The 23,999-nt window shown below is 56.1% G+C and overlaps 1 protein-coding gene across 1 annotated transcript in view; it reads right to left on the minus strand.

The window, feature by feature from the left end:
* Window positions 1-310: 310 nt before the first annotated feature.
* Window positions 311-23,999, minus strand: part of CAPZB (capping actin protein of muscle Z-line subunit beta) — a 31,514-nt gene continuing 7,825 nt past the window's right edge. Inside the window, exons 3-9 of the mRNA XM_073655364.1 lie at window positions 17,990-18,111; window positions 17,787-17,900; window positions 14,822-14,963; window positions 14,627-14,743; window positions 14,464-14,529; window positions 13,578-13,654; window positions 311-883 (exon numbers count right to left, since the gene is read on the minus strand). Of these exons, the coding sequence (XP_073511465.1) occupies window positions 796-883; window positions 13,578-13,654; window positions 14,464-14,529; window positions 14,627-14,743; window positions 14,822-14,963; window positions 17,787-17,900; window positions 17,990-18,111 (726 nt within the window). The 3' untranslated portion in view covers window positions 311-795. The remainder of the gene's footprint in view (window positions 884-13,577; window positions 13,655-14,463; window positions 14,530-14,626; window positions 14,744-14,821; window positions 14,964-17,786; window positions 17,901-17,989; window positions 18,112-23,999) is intronic.

A 23,999-nucleotide genomic window follows, 5' to 3' on the forward strand; every position in this document is an offset into this window, starting at 1 on the left:
TAAAAATATATATATATATATATATATATATATATATACATACACACACACACACACACACACTAGATGGTGGTCCGATTCTAACGCATTGGGTATTCTAGAATATGTATGCGGCCGACCGGGCGCAATCAGCAGAACGGTGTTTAAATTTGCCACCAAAATGGCTGATTGGTCGCGGCCGGCGGCGGCCATACTGCAGTGAGATGTGACCTACAGCCTGAGAGCCAACAGGAAAGCAGCAGACGGGTGAGTGCAGCTCCGGATGTGACTGGAGCAGCCGGTCGGTGACAGATATTCCGGAGTCGGGACAGATATTTAGAATCATTTTATTGTTAGTACAGGGAGGCTCATATAGAAGACTTAAAGCTTTACAAAAAATATATATATAACAAAAAAAAATGGGGGAAAAATAAACCCTACGCATTCCCCAAACAGTCACCAGGAAAACAGAGTCGGGGGCAGAAGTCGGGGGCCGCGGGGTCCCATGATGAAAACATCAAGTCTCTTCTTCCTTCCTCCGGACAGATCCATCCATTCTCCGATAGGAGGTAACCATTGCTGCGCGGAGCGGGATGTGCAGTATATAACGGGTTAATGCGAGGGGCCGGGGCGAGCCTCAGACGGTGATGGATCATACAGCTTTACTCATAGGGGCAGACGGTGCTGAATGGCTATGTACGTGATGCAGACGGGGCGACAGACGGGCGAGGAGGGGGCGAAAATAATCAGAAAGAAGGGGACTGATGGGGACCATAAGAAATGAAAGGGATGGGGGGGGGGGCGGGGGGGCGACGTTTAACTTTGCTGCTTCCTCTTCAGAGCCTCCACTAAGTCGTTCTTCAAAGCCTCCTGTTTAGATTTGTCTGCGAACGTCTGGACGGACCTGTAGGGGGCGAGAGAGAGGCAGAGAGTGAGGGCTACACAGGAACGTGGGGCTTGTATGGAAAGAATGGGTGCAGCCGCCGCATCACAAACTGCTGCGCCCCCCAGAGAGCATCGCTGGTAATAGTCTGTACACTAGTCCCCTCCGCCTCCTCCTGCATCACAACGTAATCAGCCGTCATGACGTTATTCCGCTGGCTTTACCTGCAGCTGCCTGACATTGTGCTCATAGATGGACCCTTCTCATACAGATTATTTGGTCATCACTGTCCTCTATGGTCCACCTCCTCCACCGGGGGGCGCTGTGAGTTACACTCCAGTCACTGCACCCTGGAGCGACGACTCCCATCATTCATACAGGAGAAAGGATTGTCTTCTAATGGCGTCCTGCAGGGGGCAGAGTGTGACCAGCGGCATATTTGGGCGTAAATCTGGTTGTCCGTGGTCCGTCCCAGCTGTATAAAAGCTTTCCCACCTTCTAAGACGTAGATTACAGCACCTCTGCTTGCTGTCAGTGAAGGGAATGAACCCTTGTAAAGATGTCTGCATTCTCTCAGCTGCAGGTTTGTTACAATTGCACCCAATCCGGACAATCGTCCGATTCGCTTACAGACGCAACAGTAGCAAACCCTCAGCTGCGAGAAGGACGAGTTCCGATTGGTTGTTTTGGCTTCGGGATGTGAACACATCGCATTTTCATTTGCCAAGATCCTGAGAATAGTGTGGGACCTGTGCACGCCCCGTAATCAGTACAGACCTCGGCCCTCGCAGCAGTGACGTAAAGCGTCACACTGCAGCCACTGAAACCAATCACGGGGGCCGGGTCTCAATCAGCGTCTCTACTGAACTACAAGGGGCTCTTGGATAAGTCGGGGGGAGCGGCGTATACTAAGAATAGGAACAAGCACCTCCCCCAGTAATGTCCGCAGCCGCCCCCTTATGTGCAGACCATCCCCCACACACTACGTGGCGTTAGATTTCATGCGTTTCAGTAAACTCCACACCGATTAGTCACTCCGTGCAGCCGCCGACCCCCCGGAAACTTCCCCCGCATAGTCTATGCACCTCGGCTCTAGAAGCTGAGAATAAGAGCGCTGTCCCTTTAAGAAGTCCGTGGCCTGAGCGCATGTGGCGGTCTCATCCTGCCGTGCACAGCACTGGTGACACACGAGCCGACCGCGGCCATGCAGAACGTGACATCGCCCCCCTGGCACACCATGCGGACACCGCCGGCCCGTGTCCGGGGAGCGGTGCGGGCAGATGACGGGCAGCGGGTACCTGGACTAGTTATCGGGCTGCAGGAGGATCTGGCGTTGTGTCAGCACCTGAGACAGCTCCCGCTGGAGCTGCCGAAACTTAACGTTGTCGGGGATTGCGTCTATAGATCTACAGCGTCCGGCGGAGGAGAGAGAAGAAGCGGCATGAGACTGCGAGCAAACACGAGGGAGGAGGAGGAGAGAGAAGAAGCGGCATGAGACTGCGAGCAAACACGAGGGAGGAGGAGGAGAGAGAAGAAGCGGCATGAGACTGCGAGCAAACACGAGGGAGGAGGAGGAGAGAGAAGAAGCGGCATGAGACTGCGAGCAAACACGAGGGAGGAGGAGGAGAGAGAAGAAGCGGCATGAGACTGCGAGCAAACACGGGGGAGGAGGAGGAGAGAGAAGAAGCGGCATGAGACTGCGAGCAAACACGAGGGAGGAGGAGAGGGAAGAAGCGGCATGAGACTGCGAGCAAACACGAGGGAGGAGGAGAGAGAAGAAGCGGCATGAGACTGCGAGCAAACACGAGGGAGGAGGAGGAGAGAGAAGAAGCGGCATGAGACTGCGAGCAAACACGAGGGAGGAGGAGGAGAGGGAAGAAGCGGCATGAGACTGCGAGCAAACACGAGGGAGGAGGAGGAGAGAGAAGAAGCGGCATGAGACTGCGAGCAAACACGAGGGAGGAGGAGGAGAGAGAAGAAGCGGCATGAGACTGCGAGCAAACACGAGGGAGGAGGAGGAGAGAGAAGAAGCGGCATGAGACTGCGAGCAAACACGAGGGAGGAGGAGGAGAGAGAAGAAGCGGCATGAGACTGCGAGCAAACACGGGGGAGGAGGAGGAGAGAGAAGAAGCGGCATGAGACTGCGAGCAAACACGAGGGAGGAGGAGAGGGAAGAAGCGGCATGAGACTGCGAGCAAACACGAGGGAGGAGGAGAGAGAAGAAGCGGCATGAGACTGCGAGCAAACACGAGGGAGGAGGAGGAGAGAGAAGAAGCGGCATGAGACTGCGAGCAAACACGAGGGAGGAGGAGGAGAGGGAAGAAGCGGCATGAGACTGCGAGCAAACACGAGGGAGGAGGAGGAGAGAGAAGAAGCGGCATGAGACTGAGAGCAAACACGAGGGAGGAGGAGGAGAGAGAAGAAGCGGCATGAGACTGCGAGCAAACACGAGGGAGGAGGAGGAGAGAGAAGAAGCGGCATGAGACTGCGAGCAAACACGAGGGAGGAGGAGGAGAGGGAAGAAGCGGCATGAGACTGCGAGCAAACACGAGGGAGGAGGAGGAGAGGGAAGAAGCGGCATGAGACTGCGAGCAAACACGAGGGAGGAGGAGGAGAGAGAAGAAGCGGCATGAGACTGCGAGCAAACACGAGGGAGGAGGAGGAGAGAGAAGAAGCGGCATGAGACTGCGAGCAAACACGAGGGAGGAGGAGGAGAGAGAAGAAGCGGCATGAGACTGCGAGCAAACACGAGGGAGGAGGAGGAGAGAGAAGAAGCGGCATGAGACTGCGAGCAAACACGAGGGAGGAGGAGGAGAGAGAAGAAGCGGCATGAGACTGCGAGCAAACACGAGGGAGGAGGAGGAGAGAGAAGAAGCGGCATGAGACTGCGAGCAAACACGGGGGAGGAGGAGGAGAGAGAAGAAGCGGCATGAGACTGCGAGCAAACACGAGGGAGGAGGAGGAGAGAGAAGAAGCGGCATGAGACTGCGAGCAAACACGAGGGAGGAGGAGAGAGAAGAAGCGGCATGAGACTGCGAGCAAACACGAGGGAGGAGGAGGAGAGAGAAGAAGCGGCATGAGACTGCGAGCAAACACGAGGGAGGAGGAGAGAGAAGAAGCGGCATGAGACTGCGAGCAAACACGAGGGAGGAGGAGGAGAGGGAAGAAGCGGCATGAGACTGCGAGCAAACACGAGGGAGGAGGAGGAGAGAGAAGAAGCGGCATGAGACTGCGAGCAAACACGAGGGAGGAGGAGGAGAGGGAAGAAGCGGCATGAGACTGCGAGCAAACACGAGGGAGGAGGAGGAGAAGAAGCGGCATGAGACTGCGAGCAAACACGAGGGAGGAGGAGAGAGAAGAAGCGGCATGAGACTGCGAGCAAACACGAGGGAGGAGGAGAGAGAAGAAGCGGCATGAGACCGCGAGCAAACACGAGGGAGGAGGAGGAGAGGGAAGAAGCGGCATGAGACTGCGAGCAAACACGAGGGAGGAGGAGGAGAGAGAAGCGGCATGAGACTGCGAGCAAACACGAGGGAGGAGGAGGAGAGGGAAGAAGCGGCATGAGACTGCGAGCAAACACGAGGGAGGAGGAGAGAGAAGAAGCGGCATGAGACTGCGAGCAAACACGAGGGAGGAGGAGAGAGAAGAAGCGGCATGAGACTGCGAGCAAACACGAGGGAGGAGGAGGAGGGGGAAGAAGCGGCATGAGACTGCGAGCAAACACGAGGGAGGAGGAGAGAGAAGAAGCGGCATGAGACTGCGAGCAAACACGAGGGAGGAGGAGGAGAGGGAAGAAGCGGCATGAGACTGCGAGCAAACACGAGGGAGGAGGAGGAGAGAGAAGAAGCGGCATGAGACCGAGCAAACACGAGGGAGGAGGAGGAGAGAGAAGAAGCGGCATGAGACTGCGAGCAAACACGAGGGAGGAGGAGGAGAGAGAAGAAGCGGCATGAGACTGCGAGCAAACACGAGGGAGGAGGAGGAGAGAGAAGAAGCGGCATGAGACTGCGAGCAAACACGAGGGAGGAGGAGGAGAGGGAAGAAGCGGCATGAGACTGCGAGCAAACACGAGGGAGGAGGAGGAGAGGGAAGAAGCGGCATGAGACTGCGAGCAAACACGAGGGAGGAGGAGGAGAGAGAAGAAGCGGCATGAGACTGCGAGCAAACACGAGGGAGGAGGAGAGAGAAGAAGCGGCATGAGACTGCGAGCAAACAGGAGGGAGGAGGAGGAGAGAGAAGAAGCGGCATGAGACTGCGAGCAAACAGGAGGGAGGAGGAGGAGAGAGAAGAAGCGGCATGAGACCGAGCAAACACGAGGGAGGAGGAGGAGAGAGAAGAAGCGGCATGAGACTGCGAGCAAACACGAGGGAGGAGGAGGAGAGAGAAGAAGCGACATGAGACTGCGAGCAAACACGAGGGAGGAGGAGGAGAGAGAAGAAGAGGCATGAGACTGCGAGCAAACACGAGGGAGGAGGAGGAGAGAGAAGCAGCATGAGACTGCGAGCAAACACGAGGGAGGAGGAGGAGAGAGAAGAAGCGGCGTGAGACTGCGAGCAAACACGAGGGAGGAGGAGAGGGAAGAAGAGGCATGAGACTGCGAGCAAACACGAGGGAGGAGGAGGAGAGAGAAGAAGCGGCATGAGACTGCGAGCAAACACGAGGGAGGAGGAGGAGAGAGAAGAAGCGGCATGAGACTGCGAGCAAACACGAGGGAGGAGGAGGAGAGAGAAGAAGCGGCATGAGACTGCGAGCAAACACGAGGGAGGAGGAGGAGAGAGAAGAAGCGGCATGAGACTGCGAGCAAACACGAGGGAGGAGGAGGAGAGAGAAGAAGCGGCATGAGACTGCGAGCAAACACGAGGGAGGAGGAGGAGAGAGAAGAAGCGGCATGAGACTGCGAGCAAACACGAGGGAGGAGGAGGAGAGAGAAGAAGAGGCATGAGACTGCGAGCAAACACGAGGGAGGAGGAGAGAGAAGAAGCGGCATGAGACTGCGAGCAAACACGAGGGAGGAGGAGGAGAGAGAAGAAGCGGCATGAGACTGCGAGCAAACACGAGGGAGGAGAGGGAAGAAGCGGCATGAGACTGCGAGCCAACACGAGGGAGGAGGAGGAGAGAGAAGAAGCGGCATGAGACTGCGAGCAAACACGAGGGAGGAGGAGGAGAGAGAAGAAGCGGCATGAGACTGCGAGCAAACACGAGGGAGGAGGAGGAGAGAGAAGAAGAGGCATGAGACTGCGAGCAAACACGAGGGAGGAGGAAGAGAGAAGAAGCGGCATGAGACTGCGAGCAAACACGAGGGAGGAGGAGGAGAGAGAAGAAGCGGAATGAGACTGCGAGCAAACACGAGGGAGGAGGAGGAGAGAGAAGAAGCGGCATGAGACTGCGAGCAAACACGGGGGAGGAGGAGGAGAGAGAAGAAGCGGCATGAGACTGCGAGCAAACACGAGGGAGGAGGAGGAGAGGGAAGAAGCGGCATGAGACTGCGAGCAAACACGAGGGAGGAGGAGGAGAGAGAAGAAGCGGCATGAGACTGCGAGCAAACACGAGGGAGGAGAGTGAAGAAGTGGCATGAGACTGCGAGCAAACACGAGGGAGGAGGAGAGGGAAGAAGCGGCATGAGACTGCGAGCAAACACGAGGGAGGAGGAGAGGGAAGAAGCGGCATGAGACTGCGAGCAAACACGAGGGAGGAGGAGAGGGAAGAAGCGGCATGAGACTGCGAGCAAACACGAGGGAGGAGGAGGAGAGGGAAGAAGCAGCATGAGACTGCGAGCAAACACGGGGGAGGAGGAGGAGAGAGAAGAAGCAGCATGAGACTGCGAGCAAACGCGAGGGAGGAGGAGGAGAGGGAAGAAGCAGCATGAGACTGCGAGCAAACGCGAGGGAGGAGGAGAGAGAAGAAGCGGCATGAGACTGCGAGCAAACGCAAGGGAGGAGGAGGAGAGAAGAAGCGGCATGAGACTGCGAGCAAACACGAGGGAGGAGGAGGAGAGAGAAGAAGCGGCATGAGACTGCGAGCAAACACGAGGGAGGAGGAGGAGAGGGAAGAAGCGGCATGAGACTGCGAGCAAACACGAGGGAGGAGGAGGAGAGGGAAGAAGCGGCATGAGACTGCGAGCAAACACAAGGGAGGAGGAGAGGGAAGAAGCGGCATGAGACTGCAAGCAAACATGAGGGAGGAGGAGGAGAGAGAAGAAGCGGCATGAGACTGCGAGCAAACACGAGGGAGGAGGAGAGAGAAGAAGCGGCATGAGACTGCGAGCAAACACGAGGGAGGAGGAGAGAGAAGAAGCGGCATGAGACTGCGAGCAAACACGAGGGAGGAGGAGAGAGAAGAAGCGGCATGAGACTGCGAGCAAACACGAGGGAGGAGGAGAGGGAAGAAGCGGCATGAGACTGCGAGCAAACACGAGGGAGGAGAGTGAAGAAGTGGCATGAGACTGCGAGCAAACACGAGGGAGGAGGAGAGGGAAGAAGCGGCATGAGACTGCGAGCAAACACGAGGGAGGAGGAGAGGGAAGAAGCGGCATGAGACTGCGAGCAAACACGAGGGAGGAGGAGAGGGAAGAAGCGGCATGAGACTGCGAGCAAACACGAGGGAGGAGGAGGAGAGGGAAGAAGCAGCATGAGACTGCGAGCAAACACGGGGGAGGAGGAGGAGAGAGAAGAAGCGGCATGAGACTGCGAGCAAACGCGAGGGAGGAGGAGGAGAGGGAAGAAGCAGCATGAGACTGCGAGCAAACGCGAGGGAGGAGGAGGAGAGAGAAGAAGCGGCATGAGACTGCGAGCAAACAGGAGGGAGGAGGAGAGAGAAGAAGCGACATGAGACTGCGAGCAAACGTGAGGGAGGAGGAGGAGAGGGAAGAAGCAGCATGAGACTGCGAGCAAACAGGAGGGAGGAGGAGGAGAGAGAAGAAGCGGCATGAGACTGCGAGCAAACACGAGGGAGGAGAGGGAAGAAGCGGCATGAGACTGCGAGCAAACACGAGGGAGGAGGAGGAGCGAGAAGAAGCGACATGAGACTGCGAGCAAACACGAGGGAGGAGGAGGAGAGAGAAGAAGAGGCATGAGACTGCGAGCAAACACGAGGGAGGAGGAGGAGAGAGAAGAAGAGGCATGAGACTGCGAGCAAACACGAGGGAGGAGGAGGAGAGAGAAGAAGCGGCATGAGACTGCGAGCAAACACGAGGGAGGAGGAGGAGAGAGAAGAAGCGGCATGAGACTGCGAGCAAACACGAGGGAGGAGGAGGAGAGAGAAGAAGCGGCATGAGACTGCGAGCAAACGCGAGGGAGGAGGAGAGAGAAGAAGCGGCATGAGACTGCGAGCAAACACGAGGGAGGAGGAAGAGAGAAGAAGCGGCATGAGACTGCGAGCAAACACGAGGGAGGAGGAAGAGAGAAGAAGCGGCATGAGACTGCGAGCAAACACGAGGGAGGAGGAGGAGAGAGAAGAAGCGGAATGAGACTGCGAGCAAACACGAGGGAGGAGGAAGAGAGAAGAAGCGGCATGAGACTGCGAGCAAACACGAGGGAGGAGGAGGAGAGAGAAGAAGCGGAATGAGACTGCGAGCAAACACGAGGGAGGAGGAGGAGAGAGAAGAAGCGGCATGAGACTGCGAGCAAACACGGGGGAGGAGGAGGAGAGAGAAGAAGCGGCATGAGACTGCGAGCAAACACGAGGGAGGAGGAGGAGAGGGAAGAAGCGGCATGAGACTGCGAGCAAACACGAGGGAGGAGGAGGAGAGAGAAGAAGCGGCATGAGACTGCGAGCAAACACGAGGGAGGAGAGTGAAGAAGTGGCATGAGACTGCGAGCAAACACGAGGGAGGAGGAGAGGGAAGAAGCGGCATGAGACTGCGAGCAAACACGAGGGAGGAGGAGAGGGAAGAAGCGGCATGAGACTGCGAGCAAACACGAGGGAGGAGGAGAGGGAAGAAGCGGCATGAGACTGCGAGCAAACACGAGGGAGGAGGAGGAGAGGGAAGAAGCAGCATGAGACTGCGAGCAAACACGGGGGAGGAGGAGGAGAGAGAAGAAGCGGCATGAGACTGCGAGCAAACGCGAGGGAGGAGGAGGAGAGGGAAGAAGCAGCATGAGACTGCGAGCAAACGCGAGGGAGGAGGAGAGAGAAGAAGCGGCATGAGACTGCGAGCAAACGCAAGGGAGGAGGAGGAGAGAAGAAGCGGCATGAGACTGCGAGCAAACACGAGGGAGGAGGAGGAGAGAGAAGAAGCGGCATGAGACTGCGAGCAAACACGAGGGAGGAGGAGGAGAGGGAAGAAGCGGCATGAGACTGCGAGCAAACACGAGGGAGGAGGAGGAGAGGGAAGAAGCGGCATGAGACTGCGAGCAAACACAAGGGAGGAGGAGAGGGAAGAAGCGGCATGAGACTGCAAGCAAACATGAGGGAGGAGGAGGAGAGAGAAGAAGCGGCATGAGACTGCGAGCAAACACGAGGGAGGAGGAGAGGGAAGAAGCGGCATGAGACTGCGAGCAAACACGAGGGAGGAGAGTGAAGAAGTGGCATGAGACTGCGAGCAAACACGAGGGAGGAGGAGAGGGAAGAAGCGGCATGAGACTGCGAGCAAACACGAGGGAGGAGGAGAGGGAAGAAGCGGCATGAGACTGCGAGCAAACACGAGGGAGGAGGAGAGGGAAGAAGTGGCATGAGACTGCGAGCAAACACGAGGGAGGAGGAGGAGAGGGAAGAAGCAGCATGAGACTGCGAGCAAACACGGGGGAGGAGGAGGAGAGAGAAGAAGCGGCATGAGACTGCGAGCAAACGCGAGGGAGGAGGAGGAGAGGGAAGAAGCAGCACGAGACTGCGAGCAAACGCGAGGGAGGAGGAGGAGAGAGAAGAAGCGGCATGAGACTGCGAGCAAACACGAGGGAGGAGGAGGAGAGAGAAGAAGCGGCATGAGACTGCGAGCAAACACGAGGGAGGAGGAGGAGAGGGAAGAAGCGGCATGAGACTGCGAGCAAACACGAGGGAGGAGGAGGAGAGGGAAGAAGCGGCATGAGACTGCGAGCAAACGTGAGGGAGGAGGAGGAGAGGGAAGAAGCAGCATGAGACTGCGAGCAAACACAAGGGAGGAGGAGAGAAGAAGCGGCATGAGACTGCGAGCAAACAGGAGGGAGGAGGAGGAGAGAGAAGAAGCGGCATGAGACTGCGAGCAAACACGAGGGAGGAGAGGGAAGAAGCGGCATGAGACTGCGAGCAAACACGAGGGAGGAGGAGGAGAGAGAAGAAGCGGCATGAGACTGCGAGCAAACACGAGGGAGGAGGAGGAGAGGGAAGAAGCGGCATGAGACTGCGAGCAAACACGAGGGAGGAGGAGGAGAGGGAAGAAGCGGCATGAGACTGCGAGCAAACACAAGGGAGGAGGAGAGGGAAGAAGCGGCATGAGACTGCAAGCAAACATGAGGGAGGAGGAGGAGAGAGAAGAAGCGGCATGAGACTGCGAGCAAACACGAGGGAGGAGGAGAGAGAAGAAGCGGCATGAGACTGCGAGCAAACACGAGGGAGGAGGAGAGAGAAGAAGCGGCATGAGACTGCGAGCAAACACGAGGGAGGAGGAGAGAGAAGAAGCGGCATGAGACTGCGAGCAAACACGAGGGAGGAGGAGAGAGAAGAAGCAGCATGAGACTGCGAGCAAACACGAGGGAGGAGGAGAGGGAAGAAGCGGCATGAGACTGCGAGCAAACACGAGGGAGGAGAGTGAAGAAGTGGCATGAGACTGCGAGCAAACACGAGGGAGGAGGAGAGGGAAGAAGCGGCATGAGACTGCGAGCAAACACGAGGGAGGAGGAGAGGGAAGAAGCGGCATGAGACTGCGAGCAAACACGAGGGAGGAGGAGAGGGAAGAAGCGGCATGAGACTGCGAGCAAACACGAGGGAGGAGGAGGAGAGGGAAGAAGCAGCATGAGACTGCGAGCAAACACGGGGGAGGAGGAGGAGAGAGAAGAAGTGGCATGAGACTGCGAGCAAACGCGAGGGAGGAGGAGGAGAGGGAAGAAGCAGCATGAGACTGCGAGCAAACAGGAGGGAGGAGGAGAGAGAGAAGAAGAGGCATGAGACTGCGAGCAAACACGAGGGAGGAGGAGGAGAGAGAAGAAGAGGCATGAGACTGCGAGCAAACACGAGGGAGGAGGAGGAGAGAGAAGAAGCGGCATGAGACTGCGAGCAAACACGAGGGAGGAGGAGGAGAGAGAAGAAGCGGCATGAGACTGCGAGCAAACACGAGGGAGGAGGAGGAGAGAGAAGAAGCGGCATGAGACTGCGAGCAAACGCGAGGGAGGAGGAGAGAGAAGAAGCGGCATGAGACTGCGAGCAAACACGAGGGAGGAGGAGAGGGAAGAAGAGGCATGAGACTGCGAGCAAACACGAGGGAGGAGGAGGAGAGAGAAGAAGCGGCATGAGACTGCGAGCAAACACGAGGGAGGAGGAGGAGAGAGAAGAAGAGGCATGAGACTGCGAGCAAACACGAGGGAGGAGGAAGAGAGAAGAAGCGGCATGAGACTGCGAGCAAACACGAGGGAGGAGGAGGAGAGAGAAGAAGCGGAATGAGACTGCGAGCAAACACGAGGGAGGAGGAGGAGAGAGAAGAAGCGGCATGAGACTGCGAGCAAACACGGGGGAGGAGGAGGAGAGAGAAGAAGCGGCATGAGACTGCGAGCAAACACGAGGGAGGAGGAGGAGAGGGAAGAAGCGGCATGAGACTGCGAGCAAACACGAGGGAGGAGGAGGAGAGAGAAGAAGCGGCATGAGACTGCGAGCAAACACGAGGGAGGAGAGTGAAGAAGTGGCATGAGACTGCGAGCAAACACGAGGGAGGAGGAGAGGGAAGAAGCGGCATGAGACTGCGAGCAAACACGAGGGAGGAGGAGAGGGAAGAAGCGGCATGAGACTGCGAGCAAACACGAGGGAGGAGGAGAGGGAAGAAGCGGCATGAGACTGCGAGCAAACACGAGGGAGGAGGAGGAGAGGGAAGAAGCAGCATGAGACTGCGAGCAAACACGGGGGAGGAGGAGGAGAGAGAAGAAGCGGCATGAGACTGCGAGCAAACGCGAGGGAGGAGGAGGAGAGGGAAGAAGCAGCATGAGACTGCGAGCAAACGCGAGGGAGGAGGAGAGAGAAGAAGCGGCATGAGACTGCGAGCAAACGCAAGGGAGGAGGACGAGAGAAGAAGCGGCATGAGACTGCGAGCAAACACGAGGGAGGAGGAGGAGAGAGAAGAAGCGGCATGAGACTGCGAGCAAACACGAGGGAGGAGGAGGAGAGGGAAGAAGCGGCATGAGACTGCGAGCAAACACGAGGGAGGAGGAGGAGAGGGAAGAAGCGGCATGAGACTGCGAGCAAACACAAGGGAGGAGGAGAGGGAAGAAGCGGCATGAGACTGCAAGCAAACATGAGGGAGGAGGAGGAGAGAGAAGAAGCGGCATGAGACTGCGAGCAAACAAGAGGGAGGAGGAGAGGGAAGAAGCGGCATGAGACTGCGAGCAAACACGAGGGAGGAGAGTGAAGAAGTGGCATGAGACTGCGAGCAAACACGAGGGAGGAGGAGAGGGAAGAAGCGGCATGAGACTGCGAGCAAACACGAGGGAGGAGGAGAGGGAAGAAGCGGCATGAGACTGCGAGCAAACACGAGGGAGGAGGAGAGGGAAGAAGCGGCATGAGACTGCGAGCAAACACGAGGGAGGAGGAGGAGAGGGAAGAAGCAGCATGAGACTGCGAGCAAACACGGGGGAGGAGGAGGAGAGAGAAGAAGCGGCATGAGACTGCGAGCAAACGCGAGGGAGGAGGAGGAGAGGGAAGAAGCAGCATGAGACTGCGAGCAAACGCGAGGGAGGAGGAGGAGAGAGAAGAAGCGGCATGAGACTGCGAGCAAACAGGAGGGAGGAGGAGAGAGAAGAAGCGACATGAGACTGCGAGCAAACGTGAGGGAGGAGGAGGAGAGGGAAGAAGCAGCATGAGACTGCGAGCAAACACAAGGGAGGAGGAGAGAAGAAGCGGCATGAGACTGCGAGCAAACAGGAGGGAGGAGGAGGAGAGAGAAGAAGCGGCATGAGACTGCGAGCAAACACGAGGGAGGAGAGGGAAGAAGCGGCATGAGACTGCGAGCAAACACGAGGGAGGAGGAGGAGCGAGAAGAAGCGACATGAGACTGCGAGCAAACACGAGGGAGGAGGAGGAGAGAGAAGGAGAGGCATGAGACTGCGAGCAAACACGAGGGAGGAGGAGGAGAGAGAAGAAGAGGCATGAGACTGCGAGCAAACACGAGGGAGGAGGAGGAGAGAGAAGAAGCGGCATGAGACTGCGAGCAAACACGAGGGAGGAGGAGGAGAGAGAAGAAGCGGCATGAGACTGCGAGCAAACACGAGGGAGGAGGAGGAGAGAGAAGAAGCGGCATGAGACTGCGAGCAAACGCGAGGGAGGAGGAGAGAGAAGAAGCGGCATGAGACTGCGAGCAAACACGAGGGAGGAGGAGAGGGAAGAAGAGGCATGAGACTGCGAGCAAACACGAGGGAGGAGGAGAAGAGAGAACGGGCACAAGGGAGACAGGAGAGGTATGAGGGAAGAGCGAGCCTGAGTCTGCGACCAAACTCAGGGAGGGAATGGGCCCAATGAGGGCAGTGACTGCAGACACTGTTAATAGTTGGAGGATCACCCTGCGGCCGGGGAGTGAGTGACCGCATGGTGCGCGGTACGGTACCTGAGCCCGTTGACTATATCCTTAGTTTTCCCGAAGTAAATCTCGTTGAGGGTGCTCCTGATTTTGTTCTCCATGTCCTGAGGGAAAAATAACAAAGATTATCGAACAAAGGAAGAAAAGAAGAGAAAAAAACCCAAAGAAACACGTCACCCCCCACCCCCAGTCTCCCCGTGTACGGGGACCGCGCCCCCCCAGTCTCCCCGTGTACGGGGACCGCGCCCCCCCCAGTCTCCCCGTGTACGGGGACCGCGCCCCTCCAGTCTCCCCGTGTACGGGGATCGCCCCTCCAGTCTCCCCGTGTACGGGGATCGCCCCTCCAGTCTCCCCGTGTACGGGGATCGCCCCCCCAGTCTCCCCGTGTACGGGGATCGCCCCCCCAGTCTCCCCGTGTACGGGGATCGCCCCCCCAGTCTCCCCGTGTACGGGGATCGCCCCTCCAGTCTCCCCGTGTACGGGGATCGCCCCTCCAGTCTCCCCGTGTACGAGGATCGCCCCCCCAGTCTCCCCGTGTACGGGGATCGCCCCCCCAGTCTCCCCGTGTACGGGGACCGCGCCCCTCCAGTCTCCCCGTGTACGGGGATCGCCCCTCCAGTCTCCCCGTGTACGGGGATCGCCCCCCCAGTCTCCCCGTGTACGGGGATCGCCCCCCCAGTCTCCCCGTGTACGGGGATCGCCCCCCCAGTCTCCCCGTGTACGGGGATCGCCCCCCCAGTCTCCCCGTGTACGGGGATCGCCCCCCCAGTCTCCCCGTGTACGGGGATCGCCCCTCCAGTCTCCCCGTGTACGGGGACCGCGCCCCCCAGTCTCCCCGTGTACGGGGATCGCCCCTCCAGTCTCCCCGTGTGGTATAACGATTTTTGCGGGGGGTAACAGGTGCCCCTCTCACCTCCACCAGCCGCCCGATGTTCGCTATGTGCGGGGAGCAGTCGCTCACAGTTTCGTCCTTTTCCATCTGAAAGAGAGAAAATCCTGAAGTAAAACAGAAGCAAAGAGTCGGGATCTTTTAACCCTGCGGTGGCCGTGCCCTGGCGCTGCGGGCGATCATTTACCTGCCGGGTGAGGCTGCCGCCCAGGTTCATGGTCCCGGAGCCGCTCTTGTTTGTCTGCAGCCAGAGCATCACAGTGGAGGTCAGCTTGTAATGAGCGGTGCGGCCGCTCGACTTCTCCTGCAAAGACAAGGACGTGAGCCGGCGTCAGCCACTGGCCCCGACATGCATCTGGCGGCCACAGGGGGGAGCCGTTACCTGCACTTCCACCACGTGGATGGAGTCCCAGCATCCTTTGATCTTCTTTGAACCGTCTCCAGCTTTCTTGATAAGAATCACTCCGGCAAATCCGTGGTCCAGATCCCAGAGATACACGGAGGAGACGCCACCTTCAAAATACCTGCGGGAGCAAGAGGCCGGATCAGAAGCGGCTCCGAAACATGATCACCACAACTCCCAACATCCGCAGGACCCATCACTACATAGCACCTGAATGCCCTTTGCTGCCAGGTGGACCTGACCACGTGGTAATGGGATGACTGAGCCCGTAGATCTCAGCGGGAGTAGGGGCAGACCCTGTCCTACGGTCACAGCGGCCTCAGACCCTCCCTAACAACGTGAGGAGCAGCGAGGCAGCGGGGATGAGATGGGGGCGCAGCGCGGGGATGAGATGGGGGCGCAGCGCGGGGATGAGATGGGGGCGCAGCGCGGGGATGAGATGGGGGCGCAGCGCGGGGATGAGATGGGGGCGCAGCGCGGGGATGAGATGGGGGCGCAGCGCGGGGATGAGATGGGGGCGCAGCGCGGGGATGAGATGGGGGCGCAGCGCGGGGATGAGATGGGGGCGCAGCGCGGGGATGAGATGGGGGCGCAGCGCGGGGATGAGATGGGGGCGCAGCGCGGGGATGAGATGGGGGCGCAGCGCGGGGATGAGATGGGGCGCAGCGCGGGGATGAGATGGGGGCGCAGCGCGGGGATGAGATGGGGGCGCAGCGCGGGGATGAGATGGGGGCGCAGCGCGGGGATGGGATGGGGGCGCAGCGCGGGGATGGGGGCGCAGCGCGGGGATGGGATGGGGGCGCAGCGCGGGGATGGGATTGGATGGGGGCGCAGCGCGGGGATGGGATTGGATGGGGGCGCAGCGCGGGGATGAGATGGGGGAGCAGCGCAGGGATTGATGTGGTCGCCGCTGATGAGATTTTACATAACGGCTTTGTGGGTATTTGAGGAATGTGCTAAAACGATGTCTGGAAACCGCACAAATCCCCGGAGACGAGCGAGCAGAGCTAACAGCAACCACATGGCAGAGCTGGGCCTGCAGAGCCGAGGCCACAGACCACAGAGCCGAGCAGAGCCCGGCCGAGCCGAGCAGAGCCCGGCCGAGCCGAGCAGAGCCCGGCCGAGCCGAGCAGAGCCCGGCCGAGCAGAGCAGAGCCCGGCCGAGCAGAGCAGAGCCCGGCCGAGCAGAGCAGAGCCCGGCCGAGCAGAGCAGAGCCCGGCCGAGCAGAGCAGAGCCCGGCCGAGCAGAGCAGAGCCCGGCCGAGCAGAGCAGAGCCCGGCCGAGCAGAGCTCAGCCGAGCAACTACAAGCTCCAGCCAGACTTGGTTTTCTGCTGCTGTAGCTCTGCTTCTTCCTCATCTGTTAGTGACCGCAGAGTGATTGGCGCGGCCCAAAATGACGGCAGCCGACCCGCTCAGGTATAAGCAGTGAAATTCTATCAAGGACGCACAGGTGCAGCCCCCCGGCCGACATGCCGAGACCCTGGAGTCAGAGCTGAGCCCGGGCCAGAGAACATCGGCACATCCGAGAGGAAACCTGAGCAGGAGCCGTGTCCTCGACTCACACCAGCAAATCCCCCACTGTGAGCAGCCGAGCGCCCACCAGTACGAGGGGGCAACAGTCTACTGGACCCCACACCAACATATAGGAATCACTGCAGGATCAACGTAGGACTAGGGGCAATAAGAGCGTCCTCAGCTGAGATCAGTCTACAACTCCCAGCATGCTCAGCTGAAGTCCATAGGGGGCATAATCCTAAATATATACCAGAATAACCATTACCCAGAGACATCGCCATAAACCAAGCATTTACTTAGCTACATCCTGTATTATACTCCAGAGCTGCACTCACTATTCTGCTGGTGCAGTCACTGTGTACATACATTACATTACTGATCCTGAGTTACATCCTGTATTATACCCCAGAGCAGCACTCACTATTCTGCTGGTGCAGTCACTGTGTACATACATTACATTACTGATCCTGAGTTACATCCTGTATTATCCTCCAGAGCTGCACTCACTATTCTGCTGGTGCAGTCACTGTGTACATACAGTACTGATCCTGAGTTACCTCCTGTATTATACTCCAGAGCTGCGCTCACTATTCTGCTGGTGCAGTCACTCTATATGTACATTACATTACTGATCCGGAGTTACATCCTGTATTATACTCCAGAGCTGCACTCACTATTCTGCTGGTGCAGTCACTGTGTACATACATTACATTACTGATCCTGAGTTACATCCTGTATTATACCCCAGAGCTGCACTCACTATTCTGCTGGTGCAGTCACTGTGTACATACATTACATTACTGATCCTGAGTTACATCCTGTATTATACCCCAGAGCTGCACTCACTATTTTCAGAGCTGACATCTCCTTGCGCTCCCCCTTGTTCGGGGTCTGGTGATGTACTGCCTCCCCAGCTAGGCGGTATAGCAGTTGTCCTTCTACAGGCTTGCTGTTTCCTGCAGTGTTTGCTGCACTGACCCGAGTGGTTTGGTGAGGATGTGTCCCTGTGGTCATACACCAGCTTTCAGCCATAGATGTGGCCGTCTGGTGCAGGTCAGGGTGCCGTTCACGGGACCCTCCCAGCGCAGCGTGAATCATGTGTATTTTGGGGGTCCAGTCATTTCCCGGAGCCGGGGGCTGACTTGTATCTCCATAGGAATAGAAGCATACACAGCAGTGCGGGTCCCCCGGGGCCCGACACTCAGCCGCGCGCTCTGCCCAGGCAGCTGGAGAAGCGCTTGTCGGCGGTATTGCGGAGACCGCACTCGTCGATGACCTCATAATGACATCACGCCGCCCGCGCTGGGTCCGAGCCACCGTTTCTGCGTTGCCCTGGTGCTCGACTACCAAACAAAGGAATCTGGATGCAATCATCGTCCCACGCAGCGGCCGCCCCTCCCCCACAGCCCCGGCAGGGGACGACCTACAGGTCGCGGTACTGGTCGAAGGCGTTGTTGGCTTCCACCTCCAGCTTGCGCAGACGGGCGGACGGCATGGCTCCATCTTCCAGGGGAGGGTCATACTTATTGCTCCACGGTGACCTGCGGGTAAGGAAGGTGAGAGGGGGAATTAAAGGGACGCCAGGTGGGGGGTCAGATCACACCCAGCAGCCTGCAGCACCGGGGATCACCTGTAGGAGTCGCCATCTCTGTTGTAGTCACACAGCAGATAGTCTTTGCCCACAACCTTGTCCCGAGCGATCTTCAGAGGCTGATCCACCGAGGACAGGAGATCTTCACAGAGACTGGGGACCTGCAACACAACACCACACTTTACAGCAAGCAGTAAAGAGAAGCGCAGGTGACCCACTGACCAGGCAAAGCTCCCTGGGAAAAGGGTATGCAAATTAGCACTCCTCCTTCTGGAGAGAGGAGAGAGAGAATAAAGAGGAGGAATAGGAGGAAGAGGACAGAGAGAGTAAAGAGGAGGAATAGGAGGAAGAGGACAGAGAGAATAAAGAGGAGGAATAGGAGGGGGACAGAGAGAATAAAGAGGAGGAATAGGAGGGGGACAGAGAGAATAAAGAGGAGGAATAGGAGGGGGACAGAGAGAATAAAGAGGAGGAATAGGAGGGGGACAGAGAGAATAAAGAGGAGGAATAGGAGGGGGACAGAGAGAATAAAGAGGAGGAATAGGAGGGGGACAGAGAGAATAAAGAGGAGGAATAGGAGGGGGACAGAGAGAATAAAGAGGAGGAATAGGAGGGGGACAGAGAGAATAAAGAGGAGGAATAGGAGGGGGACAGAGAGAATAAAGAGGAGGAATAGGAGGGGGACAGAGAGAATAAAGAGGAGGAATAGGCGGGGAACAGAGAGAATAAAGAGCAGGTATAGGAGGGGGACAGAGAGAATAAAGAGGAGGTATAGGAGGGGGACAGAATAAAGAGGAGGAATAGGAGGGGGACAGAGAATAAAGAGGAGGAATAGGAGGGGGACAGAGAGAATAAAGAGGAGGAATAGGCGGGGAACAGAGAGAATAAAGAGCAGGTATAGGAGGGGGACAGAGAGAATAAAGAGGAGGAATAGGAGGGGGACAGAGAGAATAAAGAGGAGGAATAGGAGGGGGACAGAGAGAATAAAGAGGAGGAATAGGAGGGGGACAGAGAGAATAAAGAGGAGGAATAGGAGGGGGACAGAGAGAATAAAGAGGAGGAATAGGAGGGGGACAGAGAGAATAAAGAGGAGGTATAGGAGGGGGACAGAGAATAAAGAGGAGGAATAGGAGGGGGACAGAGAGAATAAAGAGGAGGTATAGGAGGGGGACAGAATAAAGAGGAGGAATAGGAGGGGGACAGAGAATAAAGAGGAGGAATAGGAGGGGGACAGAGAGAATAAAGAGGAGGTATAGGAGGGGGACAGAATAAAGAGGAGGAATAGGAGGGGGACAGAGAATAAAGAGGAGGAATAGAAGGGGGACAGAGAGAATAAAGAGGAGGTATAGGAGGGGGACAGAGAGAATAAAGAGGAGGTATAGGAGGGGGACAGAGAGAATAAAGAGGAGGAATAGGAGGGGGACAGAGAATAAAGAGGAGGAATAGGAGGGGGACAGAGAGAATAAAGAGGAGGAATAGGAGGGGGACAGAGAATAAAGAGGAGGAATAGGAGGGGGACAGAGAGAATAAAGAGGAGGAATAGGAGGGGGACAGAGAGAATAAAGAGGAGGAATAGGAGGGGGACAGAGAGAATAAAGAGGAGGAATAGGAGGGGGACAGAGAGAATAAAGAGGAGGTATAGGAGGGGGACAGAAAGAATAAAGAGGAGGAGGGGGACAGAGAGAATAAAGAGGAGGAGGAGGAGGAGGGGGACAGAGAGAATAAAGAGGAGGAGGGGGACAGAGAGAATAAAGAGGAGGAGGAGGGGGACAGAAAATAAAGAGGAGGAGGAGGGGGACAGAGAGAATAAAGAGGAGGAGGAGGGGGACAGAGAATAAAGAGGAGGAATAGGAGGGGGACAGAGAGAATAAAGAGGAGGAGGAGGAGGAGGGCGACAGAGAATAAAGAGGAGGAGGGGGACAGAGAGAATAAAGAGGAGGAGGAGGGGGACAGAGAGAATAAAGAGGAGGAGGAGGGGGACAGAGAGAATAAAGAGGAGGAGGAGGGGGACAGAGAATAAAGAGGAGGAATAGGAGGGGGACAGAGAGAATAAAGAGGAGGAGGAGGAGGAGGGCGACAGAGAATAAAGAGGAGGAGGGGGACAGAGAGAATAAAGAGGAGGAGGAGGGGGACAGAGAGAATAAAGAGGAGGAGGAGGGGGACAGAGAGAATAAAGAGGAGGAGGAGGACTCTGTTAAAGTGATCACTGCTTATTCTATTACACCAGCAGAGGAGAAGAAAGACATGAACAGAGCAGAGACATCAAAGGCTGCGGCTGCCCTCTGCCCACAGACTTCCTCCAGCGCCCAATAAAAGAGGAATGCTCTGTGATTAGTGCGCCCAGAGCAGCGCTCACATTCCTGCACCTTGTCCAGTCCTGGGCAGATGCCTAATTAGCTCAGACTAGAAGAAAATAGTAGAAAGGTGGGAGGGGGGCGGTTAACCCTTCAAAAACCACAAATTTCAGAATGGAAAAACATTACATACTAAAAAATGTAATCTATAGTATTATAGGGTTAAATGGCTCTAAAAAAAAAAACCTGAGGGATAACCAATGAGGCATCACCAGCAGAATAGTGAGTGCAGCTCTGGAGTATAATACAGGATGTAACTCAGGATCAGTAATGTAATGTATGTACACAGTGACTGCACCAGCAGAATAGTGAGTGCAGCTCTGGAGTATAATACAGGAGGTAACTCAGGATCAGTAATGTAATGTATGTACACAGTGACTGCACCAGCAGAATAGTGAGTGCAGCTCTGGAGTATAATACAGGAGGTAACTCAGGATCAGTAATGTAATGTATGTACACAGTGACTGCACCAGCAGAATAGTGAGTGCAGCTCTGGAGTATAATACAGGAGGTAACTCAGGATCAGTAATGTAATGTATGTACACAGTGACTGTACCAGCAGAATAGTGAGTGCAGCTCTGGAGTATAATACAGGAGGTAACTCCGGATCAGTAATGTAATGTATGTACACAGTGACTGCAGCTCTGAAGTATAATACAGGATAAGCAACGTATGCACACACTGACTCTGCTGTCTCATGTATATACAGCAGGTAAAAAAGTATTGAACACGTCACCAATTTTCCAAGTAAATATATTTCTAAAAGTGCTATTGACATGAAATTCTGCCAGATATCGGTAACAACCCATCCAAACCACACAGGCAAAGAAATCAAACTATAGATGTCCATAAATTATGTTATGGAGACACTAGTCGCAGGCATTGCTCAGGGGTAATTTTGACCAGTTCATCCACACACACTCTTCACATCCTGAAGCTTCTGTAGCTTCTTCTATGAACTCTGAGCCTTAGCTCCTTCCATACATTTTCTGTAGGATTCAAGTCCAGTGATCGGCTCGGCCGTTCTAGCAGTTTAATTTTCGCTCTTTGAAACCAGTTGAGAGTTTCTTTGTGTTGCAGAAATGTTCGCCCTCATTTCATCTTCATCATCCTGGTAGATGGCAGCAGATTTTTCTCAAGAAAGTCTCGGTACATTTGTCCACTCATCCTTCCCTCAATTATATGAAGTTTGCCAGTGTCGTATGCTGAAAAACAGCCCCACACCACCATGATGTTCAACCTTCATATTTCACTGTTGGTATGGTGTTTTTGGGGTGATATGCAGTTGCCTTTTGGCCTCTAAACCTAGTGCGTATTATGGGATCCATAGAGTTCAGTTTTGGACTTGTCTGACTGGACTATATTCTCCCAGTACTTCACAGGCATGTCTAAATGTTGTTGAGCAACTTGTACATGCTTTTTGTTCAGCAATGGAGTCTTGGGTGGTGAGCGCGCATACAGGTCATGGAGTCTTGGGTGGTGAGCGTGCATACAGGTCATTGAGTCTTGGGTGGTGAGCGCGCATACAGGTCATGGAGTCTTGGGTGGTGAGCGTGCATACAGGTCATTGAGTCTTGGGTGGTGAGCGCGCATACAGGTCATGGAGTCTTGGGTGGTGAGCGTGCATACAGGTCATTGAGTCTTGGGTGGTGAGCGTGCATACAGGTCATGGAGTCTTGGGTGGTGAGCGTGCATACAGGTCATGGAGTCTTGGGTGGTGAGCGTGCATACAGGTCATGGAGTCTTGGGTGGTGAGCGTGCATACAGGTCATGGAGTCTTGGGTGGCGAGCGTGCAGACAGGTCATGGAGGGTGAGTGCAATGCTTAGTCTTCTGTGAACCTGCTGATTCCAGGTCTTTGTCGCTCTCCACAGGTTTTCTTTGACTCCTGGACAAATCTTCTGATAATTCTTTTCACTCCTCTGTCTGAAATCTTGCGGGGAGCACCTGGTCGTGGCCGGTTTATGGTGGAATCTTGCGGGGAGCACCTGGTCGTGGCCGGTTTATGGTGGAATCTTGCGGGGAGCACATGGTCGTGGCCGGTTTATGGTGGAATCTTGCGGGGAGCACCTGGTCGTGGCCGGTTTATGGTGGAATCTTGCGGGGAGCACATGGTCGTGGCCGGTTTATGGTGAAATCTTGCGGGGAGCACATGGTCGTGGCCGGTTTATGGTGGAATCTTGCGGGGAGCACCTGGTCGTGGCCGGTTTATGGTGGAATCTTGCGGGGAGCACCTGGTCGTGGCCGGTTTATGGTGGAATCTTGCGGGGAGCACCTGGTCGTGGCCGGTTTATGGTGGAATCTTGCGGGGAGCACATGGTCGTGGCCGGTTTATGGTGAAATCTTGCGGGGAGCACATGGTCGTGGCCGGTTTATGGTGGAATCTTGCGGGGAGCACCTGGTCGTGGCCGGTTTATGGTGGAATCTTGCGGGGAGCACCTGGTCGTGCCGGTTTATGGTGGAATCTTGCGGGGAGCACCTGGTCGTGGCCGGTTTATGGTGGAATCTTGCGGGGAGCACCTGGTCGTGGCCGGTTTATGGTGAAATCTTGCGGGTAGCACCTGGTCGTGGCCGGTTTATGGTGGAATCTTGCGGGGAGCACCTGGTCGTGGCCGGTTTATGGTGGAATCTTGCGGGGAGCACCTGGTCGTGGCCGGTTTAGGGTGGAATCTTGCAGGGAGCACCTGGTCGTGGCCGGTTTAGGGTGAAATTATGCTCTTACTTGCAGATTATCACCCTAGCAGCGCTCACTAGAACCTTCAGTAGTTTAGAAATTCTCCTGTAACCAATGCACCAGAATGTTTTGCAACAATAAGGTTGCCAAGGTCTTGAGACAGCTCACTGGTTTTATCCACAATGAGAGGTTTCTTGTGTGGCGCCTTGGTAATGAGACACCTTTTTATAGGTTGTTACAAACATCTGGGGAGAATTTCATGTCAATAGCATCTTTATATTTCAATACCTATTTCACCCGCTGTTTGTGAAGTGAGTGAACCAAACACAATGGCGGCTATCACTATGGACTGGATGTAATGCACCTGGCTATGGCATGAGGGGGAAAGTGGCAGACTTGGGTGGGCTGAGATCACGCACAGGTCATGTATGAGTGTGGTGTGTGGAAAGATCGGCTATCAGAGGATGGGTGGTACAGTATACGGAAATCTCCGGATGTCGCGGGGGGAGGAGGTAACAATGAAACTTCAGAAAGTCTTCAGGGGACATTCAGAGAGGAGGAACACAAAGACGACAAATTGAGAGAAGTTAATGAGATTCTTGTTGTGTGCGTGGAACAAGGTTCCTCTTGTCGTCCCCGGGGCCGCGGCCCCCTCCGTGCGTCACTTGGCCAGGTATCCGAACAAACTTAATTAAACTTAACCACTTGTGATCCGATCATGCAAGACCGCGGCCATTGTCCCGGCGAGAAACCAGATCCCCGCAGAGATGGCGAGCTGGGATATGGACCAAGAGGGAAATGCGAGCGTCCAGGCGGGCCGGCTGACAGGTGGGAAGTGGACGGGGGGCTCAGACACGGCTCCTTAGATCTGAGCACAATGGAGCCCGGAGGTTTCTGACAATCACTCTCCTCCTACAACATTTATGTGCCGCAGCGATGAATGAAGGAGCCGGGACGAACCCAACCTCCAAGAGACGGAAGAGCAGGTGGCGGAGGATCAGCAGCTGACGCTCATCAGTGGG

This window comes from Phyllobates terribilis, unplaced genomic scaffold, assembly GCF_046119375.1.
Source record: "Phyllobates terribilis strain yellow unplaced genomic scaffold, ASM4611937v1 Scaffold_12__6_contigs__length_324123572, whole genome shotgun sequence".
In the NCBI taxonomy this organism is placed as follows: Eukaryota; Metazoa; Chordata; class Amphibia; order Anura; family Dendrobatidae; genus Phyllobates; species Phyllobates terribilis.